General features: G+C 47.1%; 1 protein-coding gene and 1 long non-coding RNA gene across 3 annotated transcripts in view; one reads left to right on the top strand and one right to left on the bottom strand.

Annotated features, from left to right (window-relative positions):
• Window positions 1-25,657, bottom strand: part of MAP3K15 (mitogen-activated protein kinase kinase kinase 15) — a 1,358,420-nt gene that overhangs the window by 166,566 nt on the left and 1,166,197 nt on the right. For both annotated transcript variants that reach the window (XM_069637110.1, XM_069637109.1), the window contains exon 21: window positions 5,425-5,608. In XM_069637110.1, coding sequence (XP_069493211.1) covers window positions 5,425-5,608 — 184 coding nt within the window. The remainder of the gene's footprint in view (window positions 1-5,424; window positions 5,609-25,657) is intronic.
• LOC138526401 (uncharacterized) overlaps window positions 1-25,657 on the top strand; it is a 309,600-nt gene that overhangs the window by 150,600 nt on the left and 133,343 nt on the right. The gene's annotated exons all lie outside the window — the stretch shown is intronic.

The following is a 25,657-nucleotide window of genomic DNA, read 5'->3' as shown; positions in this document are numbered from 1 at the left end:
ACCGGCCAGTACACCCCCCCTGTCTGGGGCGTGATTGCTATTCGAACCCCAGGGTTTGACCGGGGTACAAATCGTTTTTTCCCCTCGGGAGATGGGGCTCTGTGCTATTGCGCAAATCCAATCTCCCGAGAGAAAAAAATATATAAAAATGGCCGCAGCCATTCTAAAATGGGCAGATGGAGCACTGGGACCGGAGCACAAAGCTCTGGTACATCAGGTAAGTGGGGAGCGAGGGAGGGCAGGGGTGTGGAAAGGGTATGTTTTGTTTTTGGGGGCTGAGGGGAGGGTGGGGAGGTAATAGGGAGAGGCTCCCTGTTGACTCCCCACATTACAAAAAAACCCAAAAAGATGTCCGCCACCGGGGAAGGGAGGGAGGGAGGGAGGGAGGGAGGGAGTATGGAGGTGGGAAAAGTGTCTTTTTTGTTTTGGTGGCTGGCTGGTGGGGAGGTAACAGGCAGAAGCTCACTGTTGCCTACCCACATTAAAAAATAAAACAAAAAGGAGGCGCCACCCAGGGAAGGGCCCTGGGTGGCTGGAAACAGCGGATGGTACACTGTGTATTCTTGCCTGCTGTTCCTGCCACCTGATTGGCTGAGCGCTCGTTCAACGTATCAGGACAGAATTCTATGCCAGGCGTAAATAGGGTAGGCTGCTACAGCATGTATACAATCATCTGTTGCCAACAACCTGTAATGGCAATATTTTTCACTGACTGACCCATTGCAAAATGCCCAGTCGCAACTTTAGCATAAGAGTTCTATGCGCAGGAGAATATGCTAAATCTAGAGACCGCTCGAAACGAAAAGAAGTTTTGATAATTGGAAAGCAGGCTGCTGTTACAGCAATGTAAGAGAGGTCTTTCCTGGGACCAGGCTAAAATAGTTTCTTTAACCAATGCCTGGAGCTCATGCTTATGCTATCGAGGTTGTCCCAGAATGCAGATTTGCCAATGCCAAAAATCATTGGGCCTCATTACAGGTTTGGCAGTAGCCTTGCCTTTATTAAGGGCACGGCTACCGCCAAACTCGCTACCGTCACCCGCACCTGCGAATGGGCCATTACCGGCCCATCAGGAGTTGAATGGGCTGGTAATTGCCCATTCTCGGGTGCTGGTGTGGGCAGGCTCCTGATCCCCATTCTGCCCTATAGTGCTGAAGGGGGCGGGGAGCATGGTTGCACCGGCACCGTTGATAACGGTGCAATCACGAGTTCTGCTCGCGGGTGCCGCTCTGCACGCCTGGTCTGACCAGGCGTGCAGAGTGGCACCCGCGAGCAGAACTCGTAATGTGGCGGCACGGTAACAACGGTGCTGGTAGCACTACCGGCACCGTTGTCACTGTACCGCCACATTTGTAATGAGGCCCATTCTCTCGGTATCAGGTAATATAGTCGGCGGGAAACGGCATAGGTGACATTATTTATGGGGACAATATATGGGATAAATGGGAGCAGGGGTTGCAGGGGGGACCCCCGCTCCCTTTAAAAAAAAAAAAAGGGGGTTGCGGGGGTGTCCCCCACAGGTTCCATATGATAATGTTGCTACAAAAAACAGCGCCATTCTTGCATGGCGACATTTTTGCGGGTACATTATCACATGGGACTATTCTCTCTGCATGGCTGATCCAAGGAACCTGCATTACTCTTCGCCATCGATTCGTGCGTTTCTATACACTCATGATCCTGCAAAGGTATGTCTTTCTAGCAGCTTAACTGCAATTAATGGCTCTCCAGAGAGCCGTTCTAGTTCACACTGGATGGACCTGTTTGGGGCAGACAAGGGGAGACTTAATAGATGTTTTAACCTTTTGTTTTCGCTCCTTGACAATTGCAACCAGTATAACCCCACATTTCCGAGCCATAAACGCAGGCCTGGTCAGCAATTGCTGCAGTGCTGCCTTCCCCTACAAGTCTGTTCTGGCGGGCATGTAGGCACATATGGGCTGTGCAAAGAAGACATGTAGCCCAACATGTGCACATTCCATGTGGGGATGAAAGGTCTCCAAATACATGTGTGTCAGGCACCTCGGAAGACGCCGACAGTGACGCTCGGGGGAACTACTGGCAAGCAGAAGCTTGCAGCCACTGGAACATTTAAACCCCCGGCGGGATCAACCTTTTCCTGCACACCTCCCTTTGCACTGCTTCTACCACTGCAGCAAATGCCAAGCGCAACATCACCTCCTCTTCTGCCACTATTCCAGTGATTGCAACCAACTGCCTCTGTTCCTACCCCTACCCTTGCAGCAACAAGGTACATTCGGCTACCATCCTGTAAGCCACCTGCCAAAGCACACCCAGTTCCAGCCCCATATCCACACGTCCTACATTGCTAGTTCCAGTTCCATCTGTCTGCAGGGGTTTGAAGGACCCCACCTAATGCTGTTTGTGGCCTCAGCCCCGATTACCAACAACCAGAAGCACCCTAAGGATTCCACTACATGGAGCAGAGGCCCTGAACCCAGGGGCTTCTGCACCTGCAGCCATGCGGGAGCCCTGTGACCGCCAGAAGGCAGTGGCGAGGATGGAGACGAACCAGGGAACTGCACTAGCAAAGCAGTGTAGAATATAGCCGGGGGAAATGGCAACCTAGACTAGGGTGACCAGATAAAAAATAAAAAAAACGGGACCGGCCATAGACATAGAAGTAGGACTAAAGTAAACACAAATAAAACTGTAGTAAAACTGTAGTCCTACTTCGATGCCGCTGGCCTTTGTGGGGGGATTGAGAGCGGGTGCTTACAGATACACTCCTCTCATTGGAGGAGAGCGGCCGGGGAGCGTAGAGGGGAGGAAATGGGGGCGCGAAAAGCATTCATGCCCACATTCACATGCAGGAAGAGTCGCACTGGGCCAGATTTCGGGATTCCCAAATCGGGTCCCGGCAAAAACCAGGACCGTAGCCACCCACCCTTCCAATCACGGGACAGGGTTTATAAATTTTAAAAACTCCCGGGACCCCGGGACAGAGGGCGATTTCCCGGGAAAACCGAGACGTCTGGTCACCCTAACCTACACCATTGTGTACTGGCACGTGAAGGGGGCTTCTGAAACCAACAACAGATTCTACCACATATAAAGAAGGGACTACCATACAGAATGAGGAAATGCCAGCCAATGAGAAGGTGGAGGAACCCTTAATGGATGAAATAGCCACAATTCTCTTTTCTTGCCCCTCTTTACTGGAATGCACTCCCCCTTTCTCTCTGCTCTATCTCTTCTTAGTCTCTTTTTGATTCTGCTCTCAAAGCCCATCTCCTTTAGCTTCTCTTGGTTAACTGCCAGCATGTTCACTTTTATTGCACTGTGATGTGATGATTTGTACAGCGCTTTGGCTCTAGCGCTTAATAAATACAAAATAAATACAAACACATACAAATACAATGAACAAACACAGGGAGTCAATGATTGTGGGCATTTCAATTGGCCAGATGTTTGCTGGGAAACAAACCCAGCTAATGACAAACAGCTGACAAGTAACTTTCTGGTCCATTAGGCAAGCTCATTCTTCCAAGCATAGAGAATGCTACCAGAGGGAAGGCTATGTTAGACATTGTCATTACAAAATAGACAGCTACAGATTGACAGGAGGCAGGAAACCTGGGCCCCTAATGCAGAAAGTGTGCTGGATCACAACAGGCACCTGTTTGCACTTCCCATCGACATTTCAACAAAATGGAAGGGGCTGCGTCCGGTGGGATGGCCATTTCTGTAATACCGACTGCAGAGGGGAAACGTTATGGCCGGTGCATTTAGGGTGTGGCTTCTTCTCAGCGGCCAAAGTGTTGTCTCCGTGTAAATGACTGAGCGCCATTTGCACTTGCATATACTCCCAGTGCGCACGCATGTGCAGTGGGGGGGGGGGGGGGTCGAGTGACGCACTCAGTGTCCACCACCAGTGGTTCGGCTAATATTTGGCCACATTCAATCCCCCCTGGTGGAGGAGTTGCATGTTCTGGATGTATATGTGCCAGCATCCTCCTAGAACACTCTTCTTCCCTCACTATGCGCTATCATTTGCAGTCAACTATTGGTATATTAACATGATCTTACATTTTTACAGCTACCAGACTCTGCATTCACCAATATTATTGATAGTGGTGATGTTCGTAGCATTGAGATAGCAAGAGCAGTACAAACATGTACACCTTTTGGCTCTTACTAGCGATCCATCATCAGCAGCATGTGAACCGGGGATGGATAGCCAATACAGGGAAGTGAAATGGAAAAAAAGAGCTTTCATTTTCTCTAAATGTGTCTTCACTTTGGATGATTCAATTTTTCCTGACTCTCAAGGTAAAATGTAACCCTCTGAGCCGTATATCTTTCCATCCCTTGGATTATCCAGCGTGAATGGGAGTTCAATGTTGTTAGATAATTAAACATGCAGGTTAAGCGAATGCCGGTTATTTGTTTGGCAGAGAGCCAGAAGACTGAAAAAAGGCTGAATAACAAAGCTTTCAGGTCTTTTGCAATGTTTTAGCAGCAATCCAGAACCTCAATGATTGCAGCAATATGCAATCCGGAACCTCAATGATTGCAGCAATCTGCCATCCAGAACCTCAATGATTGCAGCAACCTGCAATCCGGAACCTCAATGATAGCAGCAATCTGCCATCCAGAACCTCAATGACTGCAGCAGTCTTCAATCCAGAACCTCAATGATTGCAGCAATCTGCAATCCAGAACCTCAATGATTGCAGCAATCTTCAATCCGGAACCTCAATAATTGCAGCAATCTTCAATCCGGAACCTCAATGATTGCAGCAATCTTCAATCCAGAAACCTCAATGATTGCAGCAATCTTCAATCCAGAACCTCAATAATTGCAGCAATCTTCAATCCGGAACCTCAATGATTGCAGCCATCTGCAATCCAGAACCTCAATGATTGCAGCAATCTTCAATCCGGAACTTCAATGATTGCAGCAATCTTCAATCCAGAACCTACCTCAATGATTGCAGCAACCTGCAATCCGGAACCTCAATGATTGCAGCAACTTGCCATCCAGAACCTCAATTATTGCAGCAACCTGCAATCTGGAACCTCAATGATTGCAGCAATCTGCAATCCAGAACCTCAATGATTGCAGCAATCTTCAATCCGGAACCTCAATGATTGCAGCAATCTTCAATCCGGAACCTCAATGATTGCAACAATCTTCAATCCGGAACCTCAATGATTTGGCCTCCAAATGATGTGATCCTGCATTTCTTAAACCAAATGGTAATATGACTGCCCTGTGAGGTGCTAGTTCACTGGTGCCATATAACAAAGCTTTTACTCTATGCCCATCCCTACATATTGTGCAATCCAGAGCAGTAATGCAAGCAATGATAGATGGTTGGGTGACTATACATTATGAGTGCACTATGAGCATTCTTTGTCTGCGGCAGGCAGCTAGCTCACAGGTGCATACTGCTTTACCTTAATAAGTTTGAAATTGGCGACCTCGTGGTGGTGGGGCTTTCGGAGATGGATCTCTTTGTTTTCTCATAGAACAGCTCCTGCTTTGCATCTGAATCCGGTGAAATGGACCCATGCTCGCTGCTGCTACTGCCAATCACCTCCCCGGGCATGGGTAGTGGGAGGGACGAACTGCGGCTATAGTCTGGAAAGAAGAAATGAAATGTGTCAATCATTCAAATAAAATTATTGTTTAATAGCAATTTTCTATTTGGTTGTCTTCACAGCGACCACAGGTGTTGCCTTGTAGTTGCTACAATGACGTAGAATGTGTGTTACTCAATGTGCAAGCAGTTAATGTTAATCGGAATTGTATGTAAAAAGTCCACACATTTCCACTTGCCACCTTATTTTACATTTCATGCTTTCTAGATTTTAGTCAGCAGAAATCTGCGGGAATGCCGCCCAACTGAATTACTGTTACCGCCAGTTGGTCCGGCGTAATTACTGCCAGATTGCAAGTGGCGGTGGCAGTGTAAATCCCCATTTGCTATGAGTCCATAGGACTCTATGGGGCTTTTTTGGCAAATTTACCATGGCGGTAATTCCGCTACGGTAATTCCACCAATTTTGCAGATTTATTTTGGCGGAGAGTTGGAGGATTCACCTCCAGCACCATGCTGGAGGTACATCCTACACTCCAGGGCTGTTCTCGTGTATAGTGGAGCGGGAACATTCGGTTACTGCCAATATTTTCCCCGCTCCCCCATACTTGTAATGAAGCCCATGCCTAAGCGGAACCTTGTCCTTCTAGACGGTGCTACAGCCAGCCAACAGGCAGAGCATTTAGATGAAGTGACGTATATTTGTCAACTTGTTCAGGTAACTGTAGGAATAGATGCTTTAAAGGGCTAGTAATAGTGTTTTATTCATGGCATTGATGTTCTCAGCCAACAGTTTGGTCATAGCATTCGCTGAACAATGAGTGGTGTTGTCAGTCTTGGAGGTCTTTCTTCCAGCTATACCAGAGGCTTTTTAAGGTCATGACACGTCCTCACTCGTTTAAACAACTGACAATACACCCGAATCTGATCCACACCTTGCAAATCAAAGCAGTAGCCAGTAAACAAGCAGAACACTTAGTTATACTTACATGTTTTTGGGAAACAGTTCAAGTAACGGCAGGGACAAATCTTTTAAAGGGTTAGTTATAGGGTTTATTTATATAATTTACGCTTGTGTTCAACATTTTTATTTCAACATTTACTAGACATTGAGTAGAGTTGTCAGTCCTGGAAGTCTTTCTTCCAGCTCTATCATAGGCTATCAAACGGCATGAAACACTTGTGCAGTAGGCAAGTACTGCGGCTGTGCTAGCGGAGTGTGATAAGTGCACCAAAGGCAAGCCTGTTTGCGCAAGGATGAAGCCAGACTTTGATACGCCAAGAACTAACCTCTCCTCACAAGACAATTACTATGTGTGGGTGGAGGCCTACTCCACAAATACAGAAGCATTGCAAACGCTTTCCTGTCTGGAGATTCTCAGACAGAAGCATCTGCCAACTAACAGAATAGCCTCTCAACCTAGTATTGCTATTCTCAGGTATTTCTTACTGGACCATGTCTACAAAGCATCAAGAAACTCACCTTAAACGAGTAAACCAATTGAATTGCACGTGATTAATGCCAAGTTTGCTGTGAAAAATTGACATAACTTATGAAACAGTAACAAAGCATACAACCAAGATCAAATCAAGGTTTAAAAAAGATGAGAGACCAATAATCTGTGTCGGGTAGAGGTAGCGGAGCCAGAGAGAATTCAGGGGTAGAGCGAAGCCACAGCTGGACTTAGGGCATGACTTGGCTCCAAGACCTAAAAACAAACCGAGCCTGTAAAAACGCACACTTGTCCTGCCTCCCCAGGTTCTGTTATGTCTTATTATTTGTATGGTAAGGCATACCCTAACTACTTTAGGTATCAGAATCAATGAGGTTTGTGGAACAATTGGCTCCAGTGTTAGGAAAGATTTGCTTTATGTGCAATGTTCCCTCCTTTTCTGGACCCCCCCTCCAAACCTTTTTACTTTTGTTTGGCTAACCTAACCTGACTTTTGCCAGTGGAGCGCAGGGGAAACTGACAAGTTGCCATTTCTTGGTAACCTTTTCTCTATGTGCCAAGTACCTTATAGTACCGCAGATAGGGGTCCTTTTATTTTATGGCCCTAGACACCCTCTAAGGATTTTTTGGTGATTGTACAAGTGTGCCTAGGACGAACTGGTGGCAGCAGTTTACTTTTATATTATTTTTACTTCTTTTTTAACAAACCATATCGCCTTTCCACGTTTGACTCAAGACTGTGGCCAGTGCCGAAAATGGCTGTGCAACAAAGTCTTTTGTTCTGTCCTCTGGCCATTTTGCCCCTTTGCCTTCCCCCAGGCCTAGCCGATCCAGGAATTCCTTATTTGGGCATGCAGCCTCCCGCGAAACCTGCAACTTTCACGGGCTCCTGCATGTCACGTGTACTAGTGCCCAGGAAGAGGATTGGGACTGTTTGGTCCCAATCCATACTTCTGGTGCCAGTATGTCTGGTATGTCTGAAAGACTGGAACCACTGTGGGCCATAATTGGCCCATGCCTGGCATGAATACAAGAGAGCAGATCTTCGACTGGTTATCCCAGATTTGACCGCAAAACAAATCTTGGATAAGAGAAGGGGTTCTACATCCATTCCAGGTCGATCACCTGAAGTTCACATCGAGCTACAGAAGGAGCCAAGTATCCTGAAATGCTAAAGCAGACCAGTGGAAAAGCTGGAGACGTGCTGGAAGGTTTGGCACCATGAGCCCACTGAAGTCCCATTGGACCCCTGTTTTTGCATCGATCACTGAAGGCCTGCAAGGGCACTTCAACTCTTTGGAGTAATGGGAACAACTACTCTCGGCATCTCCTGTTTAATCTCCAATAGAACCTCGTCAGAAGTCTTCCTCGGCCATCCTGTGAACTGACCAGCTCAAACCCAGGGTATCACCTAGGATCGCTGCTGTCCCGAGTTGACACTCAAGGCTTAAGGAATGGCCAGTGTGTGGTCCTGGGTCCATTCCCGCTAAATCTCGTAGTCCTAGCTCCTCTGGGTCATGATTTAAGCGAGTAGATCATGCCGCAAGCATTTGCAGTCCCTGTGTCGCCCTGCTGCGGTGACAGTCATTGTAACAGCCTTACCTGCCTGCACCTATGTGCCCTGAGATGTGCTGCACTAGAACTGTCCTCTTTTCTTCATCGAGAGCTGAGAAAAGGCTACTGTCCCACCATGGATGATCGTCCCGTCCTGCAGCCCCTGAGAGCCGAAGCAACGTGTAACTGCAGGGGTTGAACCTACAAGCGACCTGGCCTAGACTGGCAAAGATTGGCCTGGACTGTGTCGAGGGTCGGTGAGTACTAGCATCACTTACTGGTGGGCTCCTGGTGCAACCATTGTTCTTTACGTACGAGAATCCTGAAAAAGATACTCACCTTAGCTGGGCTAGCCTGCTTTACCTAGCTATTCCCGAAATCTGAAAGTCGCTCTACCTGCAAGGGTAGAACCTCTTTGAATAGTAGGACACTGTTCTTCATCACCTCAATCCCCTTCCTGAACTGCTACAGCTCCTTGAAGAGGACCTGCTTTCTCTTATTACGCACAACCGCGTGTTTTCAACGCACCTCTGTACTTTTGAGCATAAGGCTTGCCACTTCGTAGGGCTGGACTGCTCAAGTTAGGGATCTACTCTGAAGAACTGCCTAATGCTATTTTTGTGTTAACTTACTCTTCTCTGGTTGTTATTTCCCCTTTACTGCATTAGGCGAAATGTAATTGTATATATGGTAAATAGTGAAATGCGTTTGTGGTAACTGTTTGATATCACTTTGGTATATTTGTGTTTAATTATTAAGGCCTATAATAAATGTATATGTATTTTTTATATACACTTGTCTAAGCGTATTCTGTGGAGTCTTACTGTGTGTGCTCATTGTGGGTTTCCGATTTCTCTCACCCCTTCTGTGACTTAGTCTTAACTGCTTGCCAAGCTACCGTGATTGGTCTGGCTTGTCCAGAAGGTTCCCTGTTCCAATAAACTAGGGTGGCCTCCTAAACGTCTGCCTTCCAGGTCAGAGTTTAGAAATCAATCTTAACATCCAGGACCATCTTCTGGTCCCTGGATCTGCTAGTACAAGTATCTCCCTAAGATGGGGCTTCCGCTGATTCTGGACATCAGGGGTAAGATCTTGGATGAATAGAAGGATGCAGAGCACATTCTGATGCGGAGGTTCATATCTAAACAGCATGCTCCAAGGGGCGAGGAGACGTTGATGCCGGAATTGGTGGAAGGGAACTCTATCCTTTCCAGTCTTGTAGGAAGATCATCAATGGCAACAGAGGAAGCTGCTATCCCGGACCTTGTGGACAAAAAAACAGATTCAGCATTTAAAAAAGCCCTATTCAGAGGCCTTTTTGAGCCTTAGGGTCAATACCTATGATTCATACACAGCAGAGATGGTGCTGAACAGGTTCAAGATGTTTTACAAGGCTATTGAAGAGGGGAACGATTGTGCTCCTGTTTTGGGTGAGATGAAGAAACAAATAGAACAACTTTCAGCCATCTCCTATGATGAAGTCAGAGGAGCAGCTATGGCCATGGGCCATCTCCCTAAGATGGGGCTTCCGCTGATTCTGGACATCAGGGGTAAGATCTTGGATGAATAGAAGGATGCAGAGCACATTCTGATGCGGAGGTTCATATCTAAACAGCATGCTCCAAGGGGCGAGGAGACGTTGATGCCGGAATTGGTGGAAGGGAACTCTATCCTTTCCAGTCTTGTAGGAAGATCATCAATGGCAACAGAGGAAGCTGCTATCCCGGACCTTGTGGACAAAAAAACAGATTCAGCATTTAAAAAAGCCCTATTCAGAGGCCTTTTTGAGCCTTAGGGTCAATACCTATGATTCATACACAGCAGAGATGGTGCTGAACAGGTTCAAGATGTTTTACAAGGCTATTGAAGAGGGGAACGATTGTGCTCCTGTTTTGGGTGAGATGAAGAAACAAATAGAACAACTTTCAGCCATCTCCTATGATAAAGTCAGAGGAGCAGCTATGGCCATGGGCCATCTCCCTAAGATGGGGCTTCCGCTGATTCTGGACATCAGGGGTAAGATCTTGGATGAATAGAAGGATGCAGAGCACATTCTGATGCGGAGGTTCATATCTAAACAGCATGCTCCAAGGGGCGAGGAGACGTTGATGCCGGAATTGGTGGAAGGGAACTCTATCCTTTCCAGTCTTGTAGGAAGATCATCAATGGCAACAGAGGAAGCTGCTATCCCGGACCTTGTGGACAAAAAAACAGATTCAGCATTTAAAAAAGCCCTATTCAGAGGCCTTTTTGAGCCTTAGGGTCAATACCTATGATTCATACACAGCAGAGATGGTGCTGAACAGGTTCAAGATGTTTTACAAGGCTATTGAAGAGGGGAACGATTGTGCTCCTGTTTTGGGTGAGATGAAGAAACAAATAGAACAACTTTCAGCCATCTCCTATGATGAAGTCAGAGGAGCAGCTATGGCCATGGGTTCAGCCATTTCAGTATGAAGATGTGTACATAAGGGACTGGCATGCAGATGGATCCCAGAGAGATATTGCATGGAAGCTTCTTTTTGAAGGCAGTATGCCGCGTTTGGGAACACCACATCTCAGGGGGGGGGTGATAAATGAGCTCAGATGGTGGTTGGTCGATTCCAGTATGCATAGAGCAATGAGTCTGGACCCATTAGACAGGATGATAGTTACTACAGTTACTACTGGTGCTAGCAGGTTGGGGTGTGGAGCAACTTGTCAACATTTATTGTTCGTTTAGCACCCAGTTTGCCTTCAGGGCCTAAGGCGCTTTATACATGTGTAAATAAATAAATAAATATGGTCCATTCGTCAAATTGGAAGGAAATAGCGCCCATTGGTAGAGCCCTCTATGCGTTTTCAGAGGTGCTGACCGACAGGCCTATTCTGATCAGAACAGACAATTTAGCGGTAGTGTCACACATCAATCAACGGGAAAGGGATGGGCTCCAGGTCCATGAGGTCATTGACAGTGAAGTCGGGTCACTGGGCGGAAGGTCAGCTAGCAGCCCTAGCGGTGACCCCTATCAGGTTTCTGGACTACACAGAAGCAGACCATCTCAGCAGGGGTTTTCCATGTTCCCAGGAGACGCCTCTACACCCAGACATCTGCCAGAGAATATGTGAGATCTTTTTGCCTCCCCAGAGACAGCTCAGCTGGGGACATTCTGCTCCAGAACTCCATCGCTGAGGTGTGGGTTGGATGCATTCAGTTTGGAATGGCCCAAGGGACTTTTGTATGCCTTTACCCCAATTCCTCTGATTCACAGGGTGCTAGAGAAGATCAGGTCCAGTCATGTGGACATCATTTTGGTAGTAGTATTTTGGCCGAGATGAGGGTGGGTTACGGTGCTTCTGGATTTAGCAGTGTCACCAGTGTTGAAGATTCCCTCTTGCCCCTTCCTCCCCCCTGAGGGGACAGAAAGGGAGTGCTGCAGGGGAATGCAATTCATTGGACTGTCTGGAAATTGAGAGGAGGGTGTTAATTAACCTTGGAATTTCCGATCAAATTACTTGTTCAATACACAAATGTCAGCAGCCTACTATGCTCAAATGTTACAAGAGGCACTGGGGTAACTTTAGGGTCTAGTGTGAGCAGCATTAGAGTGTGGTTCCCCCCTGTGCTGGAAACCCTACAGGATGACAGTGTCATCCTGCAGTGCTCATTGGGCGGTCATCAAATCTTTTAGAGAACATTGGGTCTCTGAGGAAAAAGAAGAGCGTCTTGCGGGAAAGCTGCTCAAACGCTGTTGTCCTCTCTTCAGGTAGGCCATTTTGAACGCGTGGAAGAAATAGATATCAAGTTCCTAACTCTACAGGCAACCCTTCTTATTGCCATTACTTTGGGGGGAGATAGAGGCTCTTCTGTGTTGCCAGCCATATCTTAAGGTCTTGACAGATGCTCAGGTGCTAGAATGGGATCCAACATTTCCTCCCAAAGTTGTGTCCAGGTTTCACAAGTCCCAAGGCGTTATTTTACCAGCCTGGCATTACTTGGAGGTTCAGAGTACTGCCTGGACGGAGTCTATGAGAAAGACGTACACTCTTGGTTACATTTGGTATGCCGGGGGCAGGTCATAAGACCTCGGTTGAGATGATCAGTAGATGGATCTTGTTGCCCATTTCCGTGTCCTACGTAAAGGCAGACATGTCTCCTCCGGAAAGGTTCAGGGTCGGTCCATCGGGGGTGGGGCGGCATCCTAGGCTCATGCTTGTGGAGACTCTCTACAGGAGCTATGCAGGGCAGCTACATAGGCTGACCTCAACACTTTCAATAAGCACTTCAAGCTTAATGTACAGCATGACGCTAGTAGGTAATTTGTTGCAGGGGTCTTGAGCTCAGGATCAACTACTGTCTTATTCTCTGAGTGCAGGGTCAATTAAGTGTGTATGTGTGTTTCAGGAACATTTTGAGTGGCTTGTGGGATTTGTTCTCATGGGCCTCTCCTAGGATGCACTGGTATAGCTCACAGGTAAGTTTTGGGACTAGTAAAAGGGACGTGGAGGTAATGCTAGGATTACTTACTGGTGATCTTCATTACTCCTAGTCCTACTCTTTCTCGTCACAGTACTGACTTCCAAGCTTGGATCTAAGTTAAAACATCAAATCCATCACTGTGAATCCCATTTTCATCGATTTTATTATTGAATTTCAACACATTTCATCAAAATAAAATGAAGGGGTAGACTCGCACAGCCCCTGCTCACTCCCCGACCTTAATTAATACCCTAACCCCAACACCCATCTATTTATTCGATGAAATATGCAAAGATTCGATGAAAAATATCCCATGTTATGGAATTCCCAGTGATTGCCTTCAATGTTATTGACCGGTACCCCCATCCGACCCTCCCGTGGTGGGTCAGCCTATGATCCTGATCAGCAGGCCCGTTTCTTGGCCCGGGCGAAGCGGGAAGTTGCCCGGGGCGCAATTGCCCCGCAAGGCGCATTTGCCCTAGGAGGTGGAATTTCACTGTTGGGGGCGATTGCCCGTGGGCGAGTAGAGGGCAGCAGGTGCTGCCTCTGCCTCTCTGACCCACATAACGTTACATGAGTAAGAGAGGCTCAGGCAGCAGATGCTGCCTCTCCCTCTCTGACCCATGTAACGTTACGTGAGGCTCTCTGAACCCGGACCACCATTTTGTTGTAGTGTTGCACCGAAATCCTTCATGATGGTTTCCGGAATCCGACACTTCAGCCGTATTGATCAGTCCTCCAGGACCATGATGTTCCATTCAGATGAAGTAAGTGTTTGCTTTATAAATAATAATAATGTTTAAAGAGAGGCGGTGGGAAGGGCTCTGCGTTGGTTTCAAAGTGTTTAGATTCCACTGTGGAGAAGACAGAACTGAATTATTTTGATGGGAATCGGCACTTTTCAGAGACCGCTGCAAACAGTTTTATATTAATGGTGCTGAAAAGGATATGAAGTTTTGGTTGTTTCTGCATTGCGTCTTGCATGCTGAGTCTTCTGAAGTGTGGGCAACTCATGAGTGAGAGCTCAACATGGAAACAGAGCTGGGAGTTTCCTAGCCTAACCCCCGAGCCTTGTCTCAATCTTGTTCCGGCCCATTTCCTACCCTGCTGGCAAATGCCCATTACATGTCGTCACAAAACCAGTGGTTGTTCCTTATTATAGGGCACACAACACAAACGCTTTTGGTGCTTAAATAATGATTGTTCGAATTAGTCAACTCAATGGTGGTCACTTCATTAGCGTCAATAGGGTAGAAGGCTGTAGTTCAAAACTGACGTATCGTTACGCACAGAACAGATCAGTAGCGAGCACTCACCCGACAAAACCATCTTCTGGCTAAAACACTGGTGCTCTAGTAGAATGGTCCTTTGGAGGGCACACTGCTGTGCCTTCAATGCTGCTTCTTCTGTGGTCGTGTTGCCAGTCAGATAGCCTTCGCTGTGATCCTACTGCTGTTCTGCGTGCCCCTCTACGGGCCCTGTTGCAGTTTAAGGTGCCACTTCAGGGGCCCTACTGCAATTCACTGCTTTTGCTCAGGTCCACTGTCACGCAAGGAACCCTATGGCTGTGCATTAATTTTAAGCACAAGTGCTGTTGGGGCGCTGGTGCAGCTCAAGATGCCCATCTCCAGCCTTGGGGACAAAGTTTCCTGGGAGTAAAATTGAACTGTGTGAAACAAAAGGGGGGGGTTGCTTGTTTTCCTAAAGTGGTGAATGTGTTGGATTGCACACACGTACATCTTGTACTGCCACAAGGACATGAAGAGATATTCTGCAAACATAACATGACATACTCTATAAATGCGGTGTGTGCAACAAGCATGAAAATTACGCACTGTTGTGCGAATTACCGTATGAGGATTTATAAAGCGCACGTATGCCCGAAGGCATCATGGCGCTGAGGGAGCCCCAGACAGTTTGATACCAAGGAAGAGCATTAGAATAGAAGAGTTTTCAGTTTACGCCGGAAGGCAAGGTGATCAGCCATCTTCCGAATCTCGAGAAGGAGGTCATTCCAAGCCCTGGCTGCCACAACTGAGAAGGCACGACCGCCAGTGCGGGTGCGCCTAAACCACGGGACAACAATCAGAGAGGCGCAATGAGAATGAATGGCGTGGGAGGGCACATATTGTACACATTTTTCCTGCAGGTACTTAGCTCCCCTACCATAGTAGGCTTGGTGAAGCAAACACATGGATTTAAACATAATCCGAGCTATCACTGGGAACCAATGGAGTTTTCTCGGCACGGGGGACATGTGCGTGTCAAAAGGTGGGGGGAGAAAAGCTCTAGCGGTGGCATTTTGGAATAGTTGCAGCCGCCTGAGAAGATACAGCTGAACCCATGATTGCTACATATGCCAGGGCCATACTCTCCCTGTAATAATAAGATGTCCCCCACAAGAAGGAGGATGGCTGTTGGGTATGTGGATCCAGTAAAGAGTTTGCATGGGATTTATGCATGTCCTTCATTTACAGTGCTGCATGTCTCTAAACTCAAACCAGGTCTGTTGATACCATTCCAACCCACCTAATGCACCAGAGGTCAGACACAATGAGGCCCACTTAAAGTCCTGGAATACTATTGATTATATGGGTCTCTTGCAGAGGAAGCTCAGATGCCTTAAGGCACAATGTCCCACTCCCATTTTCCTGCAAAGAAGATTGAAGAGATGAGGAGGACAAGAGGATGTAACAGGAGTAGGCAACAGCCGTGACGGAGATGGGTGTGATCAAAATGAGGGACTGGCAAAGTGGGAGGCGCCAGTGAACAATGTTTTTGTAATTAAAGTGATCTTCTGGGACAGTGCAAGTGCACATAACGGCCAGCACCACAGGTGTGCATCGAACATCAGCCAACAAAGCAGCACCCATCAGGCCTCAAAGAAACACATTTTCTTGTTCGTTCCAGGTACATTTTTAAATGTTATCAAAATACAGAGATTGCAGGGTCAGGAGGCAGGGTTTGGGGAAATCAAAAAGGAACAGAGGCTTGAGGCAAGGGGGGCAATGAATAATTTCGCAGCAAAGTGAAGGAGAGTGCGCTTAACATAGACAAAACATTGACATAAATCTTTAAAAAGCAAGACTAGTATGTACTGTTTGTGTACTCGGCTTTGTCTGAGGAATTACTGCAAAGTTCTTGAATCATGATGTAATAAAACCCATTTCATTTGTATAGCAATGATTAATTGACGGGTAGGAGTTACTTAACTTCGGAGTGTAAGTAGGCAGTGGCATATGTCGTGCACGGGGGGTGCACTTTTAGTGTTTTGCCCTTGGCACCAAATGGACTAGAAACTGCCCTGCTGATCAGTACATTAAAACTGGCGATTATGAGTAAGTGGAGGGGTTGAAGTAAAGAACAATATTTCCCGGTGGAGCGCATGCCAATGCTACAACTGGCAAGGGAAAGAAGCGGGAGCTTCATTGGCAGAGAAGCGTACATACTCCCATAACTACCGCCCTACTAATTTTGCTCTCTCACCCCCAACGGTGTCAAGTTGGTACAGGCCGCTCAAGGAAGTAACACTGACAGAGATGAAAGATGGGGCTGAGATATGAGGTCACATGCACCGCGTGACAAGCCTGATTGGGGGATGAGGGGAGAGGTCTGAGATTGGTGAGCTAAGCTTCATTGCCAAATGTTTATTCCATGCCCGATGCAAACAGCCGTCTGTATTGCCCGACGAAGACAGACAACAGAAGGAAAACTAGACCTTCGACAGCCCTCACCCAGGGCCGTCACAAGGGGAGTTCCGGGGGGGGTGGCAAACTGCCCCAGGCCTCCCGCTTGTGGGGGGCAGTCACCCTCTTCCTAGCAGAAAGCAGCACAGTCCACCTGTGTCCATTATTCACATGGGGGACTGTGCTGTCTGTTCTCTGCCACTGCAATGATTTTGCTGTTTGTTGCAAAGCCGTTTGGCTCCCCAACAAACAGCAAAATAATGGGAGATAGCAGGGCTCAGAAGTGAGCTCTGCTGCCTCCCATAATTCAGCTGACAACGTAGACATGCTGAATGCCAAGCGAGGACTCCTCTTCTGTCAGTCAGTTTGTTCACGTTGTTCAGCGTGACCACGCTGACTGATAGAGGAATTCTCTCCTGTCAGGCAGCATGTCTACGTGTCGCAGTGCCATGGCTGCCCGGGTTCTTTTGAAGGGTGCATGGAGGTAAGGTAAGTGTTTATTTTAAATTGAATGTGTATATATGTGTATTTAAATTAAATGAGTATGTATATGTGTATGAATGCATGCATGCATGTTGGTGTTTATGTTGGTGTCTATGCTGTGTTTGGTTTTATGTATGCATGCATGTAAGTTGTGTGACTGGTGGATGAATTCATGGGTGAAAGAGTTGAATGTCTGTGTGTGCGCCAGCCCACCCCTAATGCAGGCCACTTAATTAAGGGGTGGTGTCATGGCATCAGAGGAACACATAGGCTAACATTTTGGGGAGCTGAGAGCGGAGGGCGGGGTGTGACTAACACTTCAAATGTTGGGAGACGCACAAACTTCAGAGGCAGTGGGGGAGGGGCAAACTTACTTGTGTGGGGACATCTAACATATTTCCAAATTCGAAAGAGAATATTCTGGTTAAACCTCAATGTTAGAAGCAACTAACACTCTCCTTCATTTCTGAAACGTCACACTTCAGGACTGCTGTGAGAATGAGATTTCTCTTGTCACCACTTCCCTTCTAATCACTCCCCTGACATGCAAGTGCTAACCCCACATCACAATTTCAATTACCTAAAATGTATGCATATGAATGCAAGTGCTAAATGTGAAATGTTTTATGTTAGTAATGACAGGGCCTTTGTTAACAGTGAATCCCAGGGGCACTGTTTAATGCCTGTGTCCTGCTCCGTCTGGCCACAACTCTGTTGGTCAGCCCGGCAGGGGGTGGGTGACAGTTTTGAAAGCGGATAGTGAGTGGGGCCTGTCAAGGGTTTTGACCCATGTTGAATTATTAGACTGGGTAGATGTGGGGATGACCTGTCGCCGCCCATCATTCTATCCCAGAACAAAACTAAATCAATAGACTGGGTAAATGTGGGGTTGAGCTGTCGCCGCCCATTATTTGATCCCAGAACCAGGAGAACTGCGCAGTTTTGCACACAACAAAATGGTCGCCTGACCTGCCACCCACCAGTGTGAGCGTGCTGGGTCAGAAGCGCCATGAGTGAAATGTGGTGCCAAAGGAAAAACACCAATGCCATGTTAAGCAAGGATTAGATACTATCAAGCAAAATCCCCTTTTTGAAATGCATTAATTCAAGACAGATCCCAAAAATGGGTGCAGTACCGGCATTTTCCACAAGCCGGCGCTAGCGGTCTAAACTCTGACCGGAGAACTGCTACTTCAGAAGCTAATCAGCCTCCTGAGACAGCTGGAAACTTCAAAGCCTTTTTTGTTAAGTAACATTTTTTAAACACCTGCTGTTCCCTCAAGACAGGCTGATTCAATTAACATTGCAAGAGGCTGGGAAACCTTCTCACCTCAGAACTACACACAAGAAGGCAGGATATCACGTGGCCCTGGTGATTGAGAAGGAGGGGACTTCCTGCAGCCTGCTGAACCCAGCACAATAGGCTCTTGCAATTGAATGGGGTATGTTAATTTGGGTGTGGACTGTAAACAGAGCTCTGCCAGCAAGAAGAGACATGTGATCCTTGACTCCCAAGTTTTTGGGGGCGGACCCAAACACTGAAGTGAATTGAATTGAAGGCAAATATATGTTTTATAAAAACACTGATAACTAATTGTAACCAGATGACAGGAATGTACAATTTGGAGATCCTTAAAATGGAAATTGTACCTACAATTTGAGTCTAAACTCAATTCCGTATGATGTTCTGAGGCAAAACCCCATGAATTATGGAGATTGCAGACACAGGGTTCACGCTAGAAAAATGAAAACTTACTGGAATATGGGTAGAAAGGCTGTGTACATGCCATTTTTGGTAAACGTCCGATATTGGTAAACCAACTAAAAACGAAAATAAATTGTCATTTTTGAATGCAGGCTCTTAGGAAGATCAGAGTTGAAAAAGCATGGACCATAAGTAATCTGTAATATGAACATGTAATGTCAAACAACTGTGTATCTGGGAAATATGTGTAGTTATGAAAAATGATTTCTAAGGTAAAAGCAAAGGGGCGTTTCTTCAATAGATTGTAAATGGCTGACATCACTCTGACACACTATCCTTTCTCAAATCAGGGACCAAAGAATCCTTTGACCTATCAAATCTTGAGAGGGTTGGGCATGCAGAATTAGCCGACCCACACATTTTCAAAACACATAAAAAGAGCCACTGGAAGCCAGGTAGGGGTTTTTCAATTTCCATTTCCTTGCGGAGCACGCTGACAGACGACTTCACATCCAGAGACTCCAGACTTCAAATCCATCAATCTCCAGAGACAAGAACTTTTGCCAGAACCGGTAGCAGACCCAGAAGGCAGAATTATCCAGAGAGACCAGATCCAGACCAGATCGCTGTGCAGTGCTGAGAGCTGACCCAGATCGCTGTGCGCGGAACCAGTACCAGAGAACCGCAGCCAATCCTGACCCGATCCGTGACAAAGTCGCATTCCTGTCCAACATATAGTGTGAGTACTCAGCCAGGACTGTGCAAAACCAATCTCTTAGTTTAAAATAATCTAATTCAAACTATTTTAACCTATTGAGAACTGCATCATAGAAATCGTGTCCCTTCCTTTTGATTCAAAGCTGAAAAATTGTCATCTGTCATTCTGAGCTTTACTTTTATTTTGAGAATCTACCTTCACAAAATCGTCCGTATCTCGGGAACCGTTTGTCCCAGGAACGAAATTTAACTTTCATTCTGCAGCTAAGATTCTAAGCTTACCAACGAGCCTTATAGTGGTCCCGTAATCGCGCTCAAAACACTAGGAAAAATTGCCACGATTTGCGATTTGGCTCAATTTCTTCACTTGTCAAAATAGCAGCGTCTTGTTTTCCTTTGCTGAAATTCGTTTGCAACCTGATAATCATTCATAGAGCATTGCTAAAGTGATCCTGAACTAATGCAAAGTAGCTGTCACCCACCCTGAACCACTAGAGGAAATTAAAATCATTTTAGCATATTTTTCACTTCATTGCATACCACATTTAAAGGATTTTGCCTGTGTTTAAAATCATACCTGTTTTCCTCTAAGCTCGCTGGGGGGAACTGGAACTTTTTATTGCATTTGTGTGTATTCCTGAGAATCGTGTGTGTTACTTCCATCTCCTTACATTGCATAGGGGGGGAGTGAATTGTCAAAGAAAAAGTGATCACATTATCTTTTGCTGAAATCATATCAAGTTTATTTCTGTACTGCTTTTTATTCATCTTTGCATCTCCTTGAAACCATAAAGCATTCTCTGATACCTTATTCCCCTGTTCCTAGTCATAAGTCACCAGAACTGTGCTATTGTAGGATTACCTATAGCTGATTACTGCTCATATTCACAAGTGTGATATCAATTATTAATTTATTATAAAAGTGCGATATATATATATATATATATATATATATATTGTTTAATTCTCAAATAAACCTTTTAAATTTGCAAAACAAACTCACTTCTTGGCTCAGTGGGGTCAGGGGATTCTAAGAGAGGGGTGTTATATAAGGGTTGTCATCCAGAGTACACGAACTGGACATAAAAATATATAAATAAGGGCTTCCCTTGAGCAATCCCAGACAAGGCAATGACTAACAAAGTGGGGGCTCGTAGCCGGGGATTCTGGATTAGATCTATCACTTGTGCAGATTAATACAGTGTGCTAACTGACAGAATATATAAATTCTGTCAGATCACCACGCCGTGTTACACTGTAAAAACACCCCTCAAAAGAACGCCCTAAGGAAACGGTCTGTTTTGCAAAATAAAGTACAAACGTCTGTAAATCAGGAAGGAAATCAATCTCCAGAATGACGACCTTGGTAGATATGAAGATAGCTAGGGAGCACCTCTTACATAAACTGTTTGTGAGAGGTGAATGGTCTGAACAGGACCAAAATGTATGGTTGCAGGCGATCACAAAACAGGTCACTACAACTGGAGAGATCAGGGTCCCTTACATGTGGCCCTGAGTGAACTATATATGACTCCTAAGGCCAAAGATGAACACAATAAGATTGCCAGGATAGCGGCATATTTGTATCTATATATGGGAGCCATGCAGGACAAATGTGCTGAAGGCCAAGATCTGGCAAATAGGCAACAGATGGCGTTAGAAAAGGCCCAATCTGACCTGGTCTCTTCTGAGCAGAGGCTGCACAGAAGCCAGGAGTCAGAAAACGAGAGTAGACAATACATCATTAAAATGAAGGAGGATGTGGATATCCTGCAACAGGAAAAGGCTGACCAGGATACCAGAATTCTGGCTTTGCAGAAGGAGCCCCAAGACAGTTTGGACTCCTTACTGCAGTGCCAGAAAAAGCTGGAGCAACAGATCAATTTCAACAGGGCATGCACAGAGCAGGTAGCCACCCTGCAAATCCAACTAGACAGAGAGAAAGAGGAAAGCAATAAAATGATTTTGAAAGACCTGGATACCCAGGCAGAGTTTGATGAAGAGCGCCAGAAAGCTGGTGCCCTTCAACGGCAGAGAGACGACCTGGTGGCACAGATGCAGGCTCTTACTCAGGAAAGAGATACCTTAGGCCAGGAAGTCTGCCACTTAAAAAGGAAAATGGAAGAAAATCACCTGGCCCTCCAGGGGCTGGGTGACCTCCAAAAAGAGCATCAGAACTTGTTAGAGCACACAAGGAGGGTGGAAGATGCTCTGGCAAGAAAGGAGCAGGCCAGTAGGGATGGGACTCAGGAGGTAGCCCCCCCTGCAGCAAAGACTGGCCCAGTATTCCAGGACTAATCAGGAGGCACAGAGAGAGAATGAGGCTCTCTGTCAGCACAATGATAGGCTCCAGCAACAGGTAGCCATGCAGGAGAGACTGATAGAGTCTAGTAAGGCCTTAACTGAGGAACTGAAAGCGCAGGCTCTTGCATTGCCACAGGGAGCAGGGGCTGACAGAGATGAAGTTTGCTGGGAAAGGGAAACACCTGAGCGTAACCTCAGGAGCCCTAGTACCAGAGGCATTCATCTCTCCCAGTCCTTGGACTCTGCCACCCCCATGTCCCCTGGCGCACATGAGCACAGGACCACAGGGAGGGCAGATTACTATCCGGCCAAAGTATGGGGTTCATAGGCCGGTACCTCCCAGGAATGGAGGGGCGGGCATCCGGGTATGGGCACCTAAGCAGAGTGCAATTTAGTGGGGAACCCCAGGAGAGTAGGCCCACTAAGGGCATCCTGAAAACCTCTTCCCAGTTAGGTCAGTGGGGGGGGGGGGGGTACCCAGCAAATCCTGGTAGCAAGGAGGGATCTGAAGACTCCTCTGAGCATCACAGGACACAGGAGACCAGGTCCCCACATTCTGCCAGCCATTCCCAGGCTCGCAGAATCTGGGAAAACCTGGAAGATCAGACTAGCACTTCTGGGAGCAGTGCCTCTGAGTCAGAGGATGAGTGGACCAGGGTTACCCGAACCAAAAAGGCCAATAAGGCAAAAAGGGCCTTGCTTAAGGACCCCTTAAAGCAGATCAAGGCAATAAGGAGTGTCATCACCCCTTATCACAAGAACGGCAAGTATTCTGTTTGGGAACACTTGGAGCTTCATGAACAAATGATGGAGACTTTCCATTTGAAGGACAGCAGTAGCTCCATCCAGTACGTCAAATGGACATTCTCCCCAGAATACTCCAGTTTCTTCGCGGGGCTGGAGGACCAAAACCATTCAAGATGGTCCACATATAGGGCAGCCATCTTGAAAAAAAATTCTGTTCACCGGAATCCCCAAGAGGCTCGCAAGGCAGCCTACAATTTGCAATGTGGGGAGGATCAGGCCCCACAAGAATTCGTGCAAGAATTGAAGCGTGCCTTTGCGCAGACCACCAGAAGTGTGCGCACGGACAGCAGAGAATTCATGAACACATTTTTCCATGCACTCCCCAAATACATAATGACCCAGCTCGTGAGAGATTTTCACGAGAAAAGACCTTTAGACTGGGTCATTGAGCAAGCCACCCGCATCTACGAGGTGCAGAAATCGGTGGAAAATAAGAATCAGCCCAAAAACCCCAAAACCAACAGCACCCCTGCTGCCAAGGTGGCAGAGGTAAAGGTTGCCCCCGTTTTAGAATTGGAGATGGGGGGCCTAAAAACCTGCCTGCACAAAATAATTCTGAGCCCAGAAGGCCCTCGGGCCAGTCACAGACAGGGAGTCAAGGAGGTAGTTCCACAAATGGGGTCCCTCGCTCCCCTGACTATGTAAGTCCCCGCTACAAGGTAAACAGACCAATCCTGGGTTTTGTGTGGACTCCTCCAGCCCAGGGGGGCGGGGGTCCAGCCAAGCACCTGACCCAGGGAACTTCCCTCCTAACTTCCCACAGGAGGGAAGAAATTCCCCAAACACTAGGCAGAACTTTTTTACCAGGTATCCACCAAATTTCCAACCCCAAAACCATCCATCCTTCTTTCCCCAATTCCCTGAGCCCAGACAACCTAATCCGGGAGAGGGGAGGCCAAGGGTGGAGGGGTACCCAAATCTTCCCAACCCAGGGTATTACCAGAGAAGGGATAGCTCCCCTTCCCGGGATCAACCCAGGGGAGAAAACAGGACCCCATATCAGCCTGAGCGGGTTTCACAGTTAGAGCGCCAGGTCCAAAATATGGCACGGGATCTGGGTCACATACTGAGGGCTCAACAGAACCCTCAGATGAGCATGCCACCACAGAATGCCACAAACCCTGGGCCTGGTGCCCTGGGACGGGGGCAGCACCCCGATAACCCACCGGTTCCCAGGGAGGAGGCACAAAGGGAAGGGGGGTGTAAAGCCTTGGAGGAAGCTTCCTTCCCAACTTGTAAACAGCCCCTGGAAAACCAGGAACCGGAAACAAAATCTCCTACACCTGAAAGTCTGCCACCCAAGGAGCAGAAAGGATGTAGGAGAAACAAAGGACCCAAACAGACCCATTTTGTGGAGGAGGCACAGGTCTTCCAATTTGAGGGAGAGGGATCCCAAGAGGATCCTGGGGAAAGGATCTTCTCCTTCAGAGATGGGGGAACTCCTCCCAAGGAAAAATGGGTCCCAAGGGATTTCAATCCAGACTGGGTAGATGTGGGGATTGAGCTGTCGCCGCCCATCATTCTATCCCAGAACCAACAATACCAAAATCCCATGGGTCAAACCCATCCTGATGACTGCCTCCAAAAAGGGGGGGGGCGGCCCAGAACCCGAAACCATTTCCAGTTGCCAACTTTTTCTTTCAGATTCCCAAGGCTCTCCACAGAATTCTGCCCAAATCTCTTCTCTCGCCATGTCCAAAACCAGAAAATTAGTCCACCAGTTGTCCAAAAATGTGCATTATCTGTGCCCCCTTGAGGAGAAGGAGGGAAGATACTATGCCCCGGTACAAGTACAGGGGCAGGGTACAATTTTGGCACTGGTGGACACTGGATCCCAAGCTACCCTTCTGTCCAAAAGGGCCTTTGATGAACTAAATGCAGGAAGGGGAGAGAATTACCGTATTCCTCTCACCTCTCTTCCTGGACAACTGCAGAACTTTGACGGGAAGGAAACTCCCGTCGAGGGGACTGCAGATTTGGACATCAAAATTGGGCGACACAAGGTGAAACACCCGGTCATAGTAGTGACTCCAGGGGGCACCCCTTGTTTACTAGGGAATGACCTCCTGAGAAGGTTGTCACCCCTAATAGATTGCGTAAACAGGGTCCTCTGGACCCAGACTAGCCGACCAATAAAACTAAAACAGAGTGTCAACCATGTTAGTTTAAATGGCACGTGCCACATGGTTGAACACAAATCTGACCAAGTAGAATTTCACTTCCTGAACAACCAAAGTCCAGACGTGAAAGTAATAGCAGTAGGACAACAGACTGGTGATGGGGGGTCCTCTCTATTTCTGAAAATCAACCTTCCTTCCAGTTTAAGGTGGTATACCACACTGGAAGGAAACACTCTGAAATTCTTTACCAATCCACAATCAGACACTCCCACTCCGATAGTCCAGAAAGATGTGAAATCAGCTCAGAGCCTGGCTGATATTCAGCAAATTGGAGAGCAGTTGTTCATCCCTGTTCAGTTAAATGATGGGAAGGACTCTGTTCTCGCCCGATTGTGTGTGAACAACGGTAAGAGCTTCATCAGCGAAGCCATGTTCCGCCAACTCCAACAAGATCCAGCCATTCCCACATTCAAACTGATAGACAAATGGGAAATGGACCTGGAAGCACCCAATTCCAAACATCTCCTGCCAAGCAGGTGTATGCTCAAAATCTCCATTGGCAACAAGAGCATAGTCCATAATTGTTGGGTCGTGCGAGACGTCACTGCCGCCTTTTACTTAGGCAGTGACATTCTCAATCGCTTTGCCATTAGTTTGGACCTAATAAACTTCAAAGCTTGGTCCCGATTAGCGTATAATCGCATGGGCTTTGATGATTCAGAAAAAGCATTTAGGGCAGCTCAATTGCTACCTTATGCAGTTGAAATTCAGATTAAAGAGGAAGTCACCATCCCAGAAAGG

This window comes from Ambystoma mexicanum, chromosome 7p, assembly GCF_040938575.1.
Source record: "Ambystoma mexicanum isolate Mex_15411 chromosome 7p, UKY_AmexF1_1, whole genome shotgun sequence".
NCBI classification, from domain to species: domain Eukaryota; kingdom Metazoa; phylum Chordata; class Amphibia; order Caudata; family Ambystomatidae; genus Ambystoma; species Ambystoma mexicanum.
The sequence above is the reverse complement of the archived record's forward strand: the minus strand, read 5'-3'. Positions and strand labels throughout refer to the sequence as shown.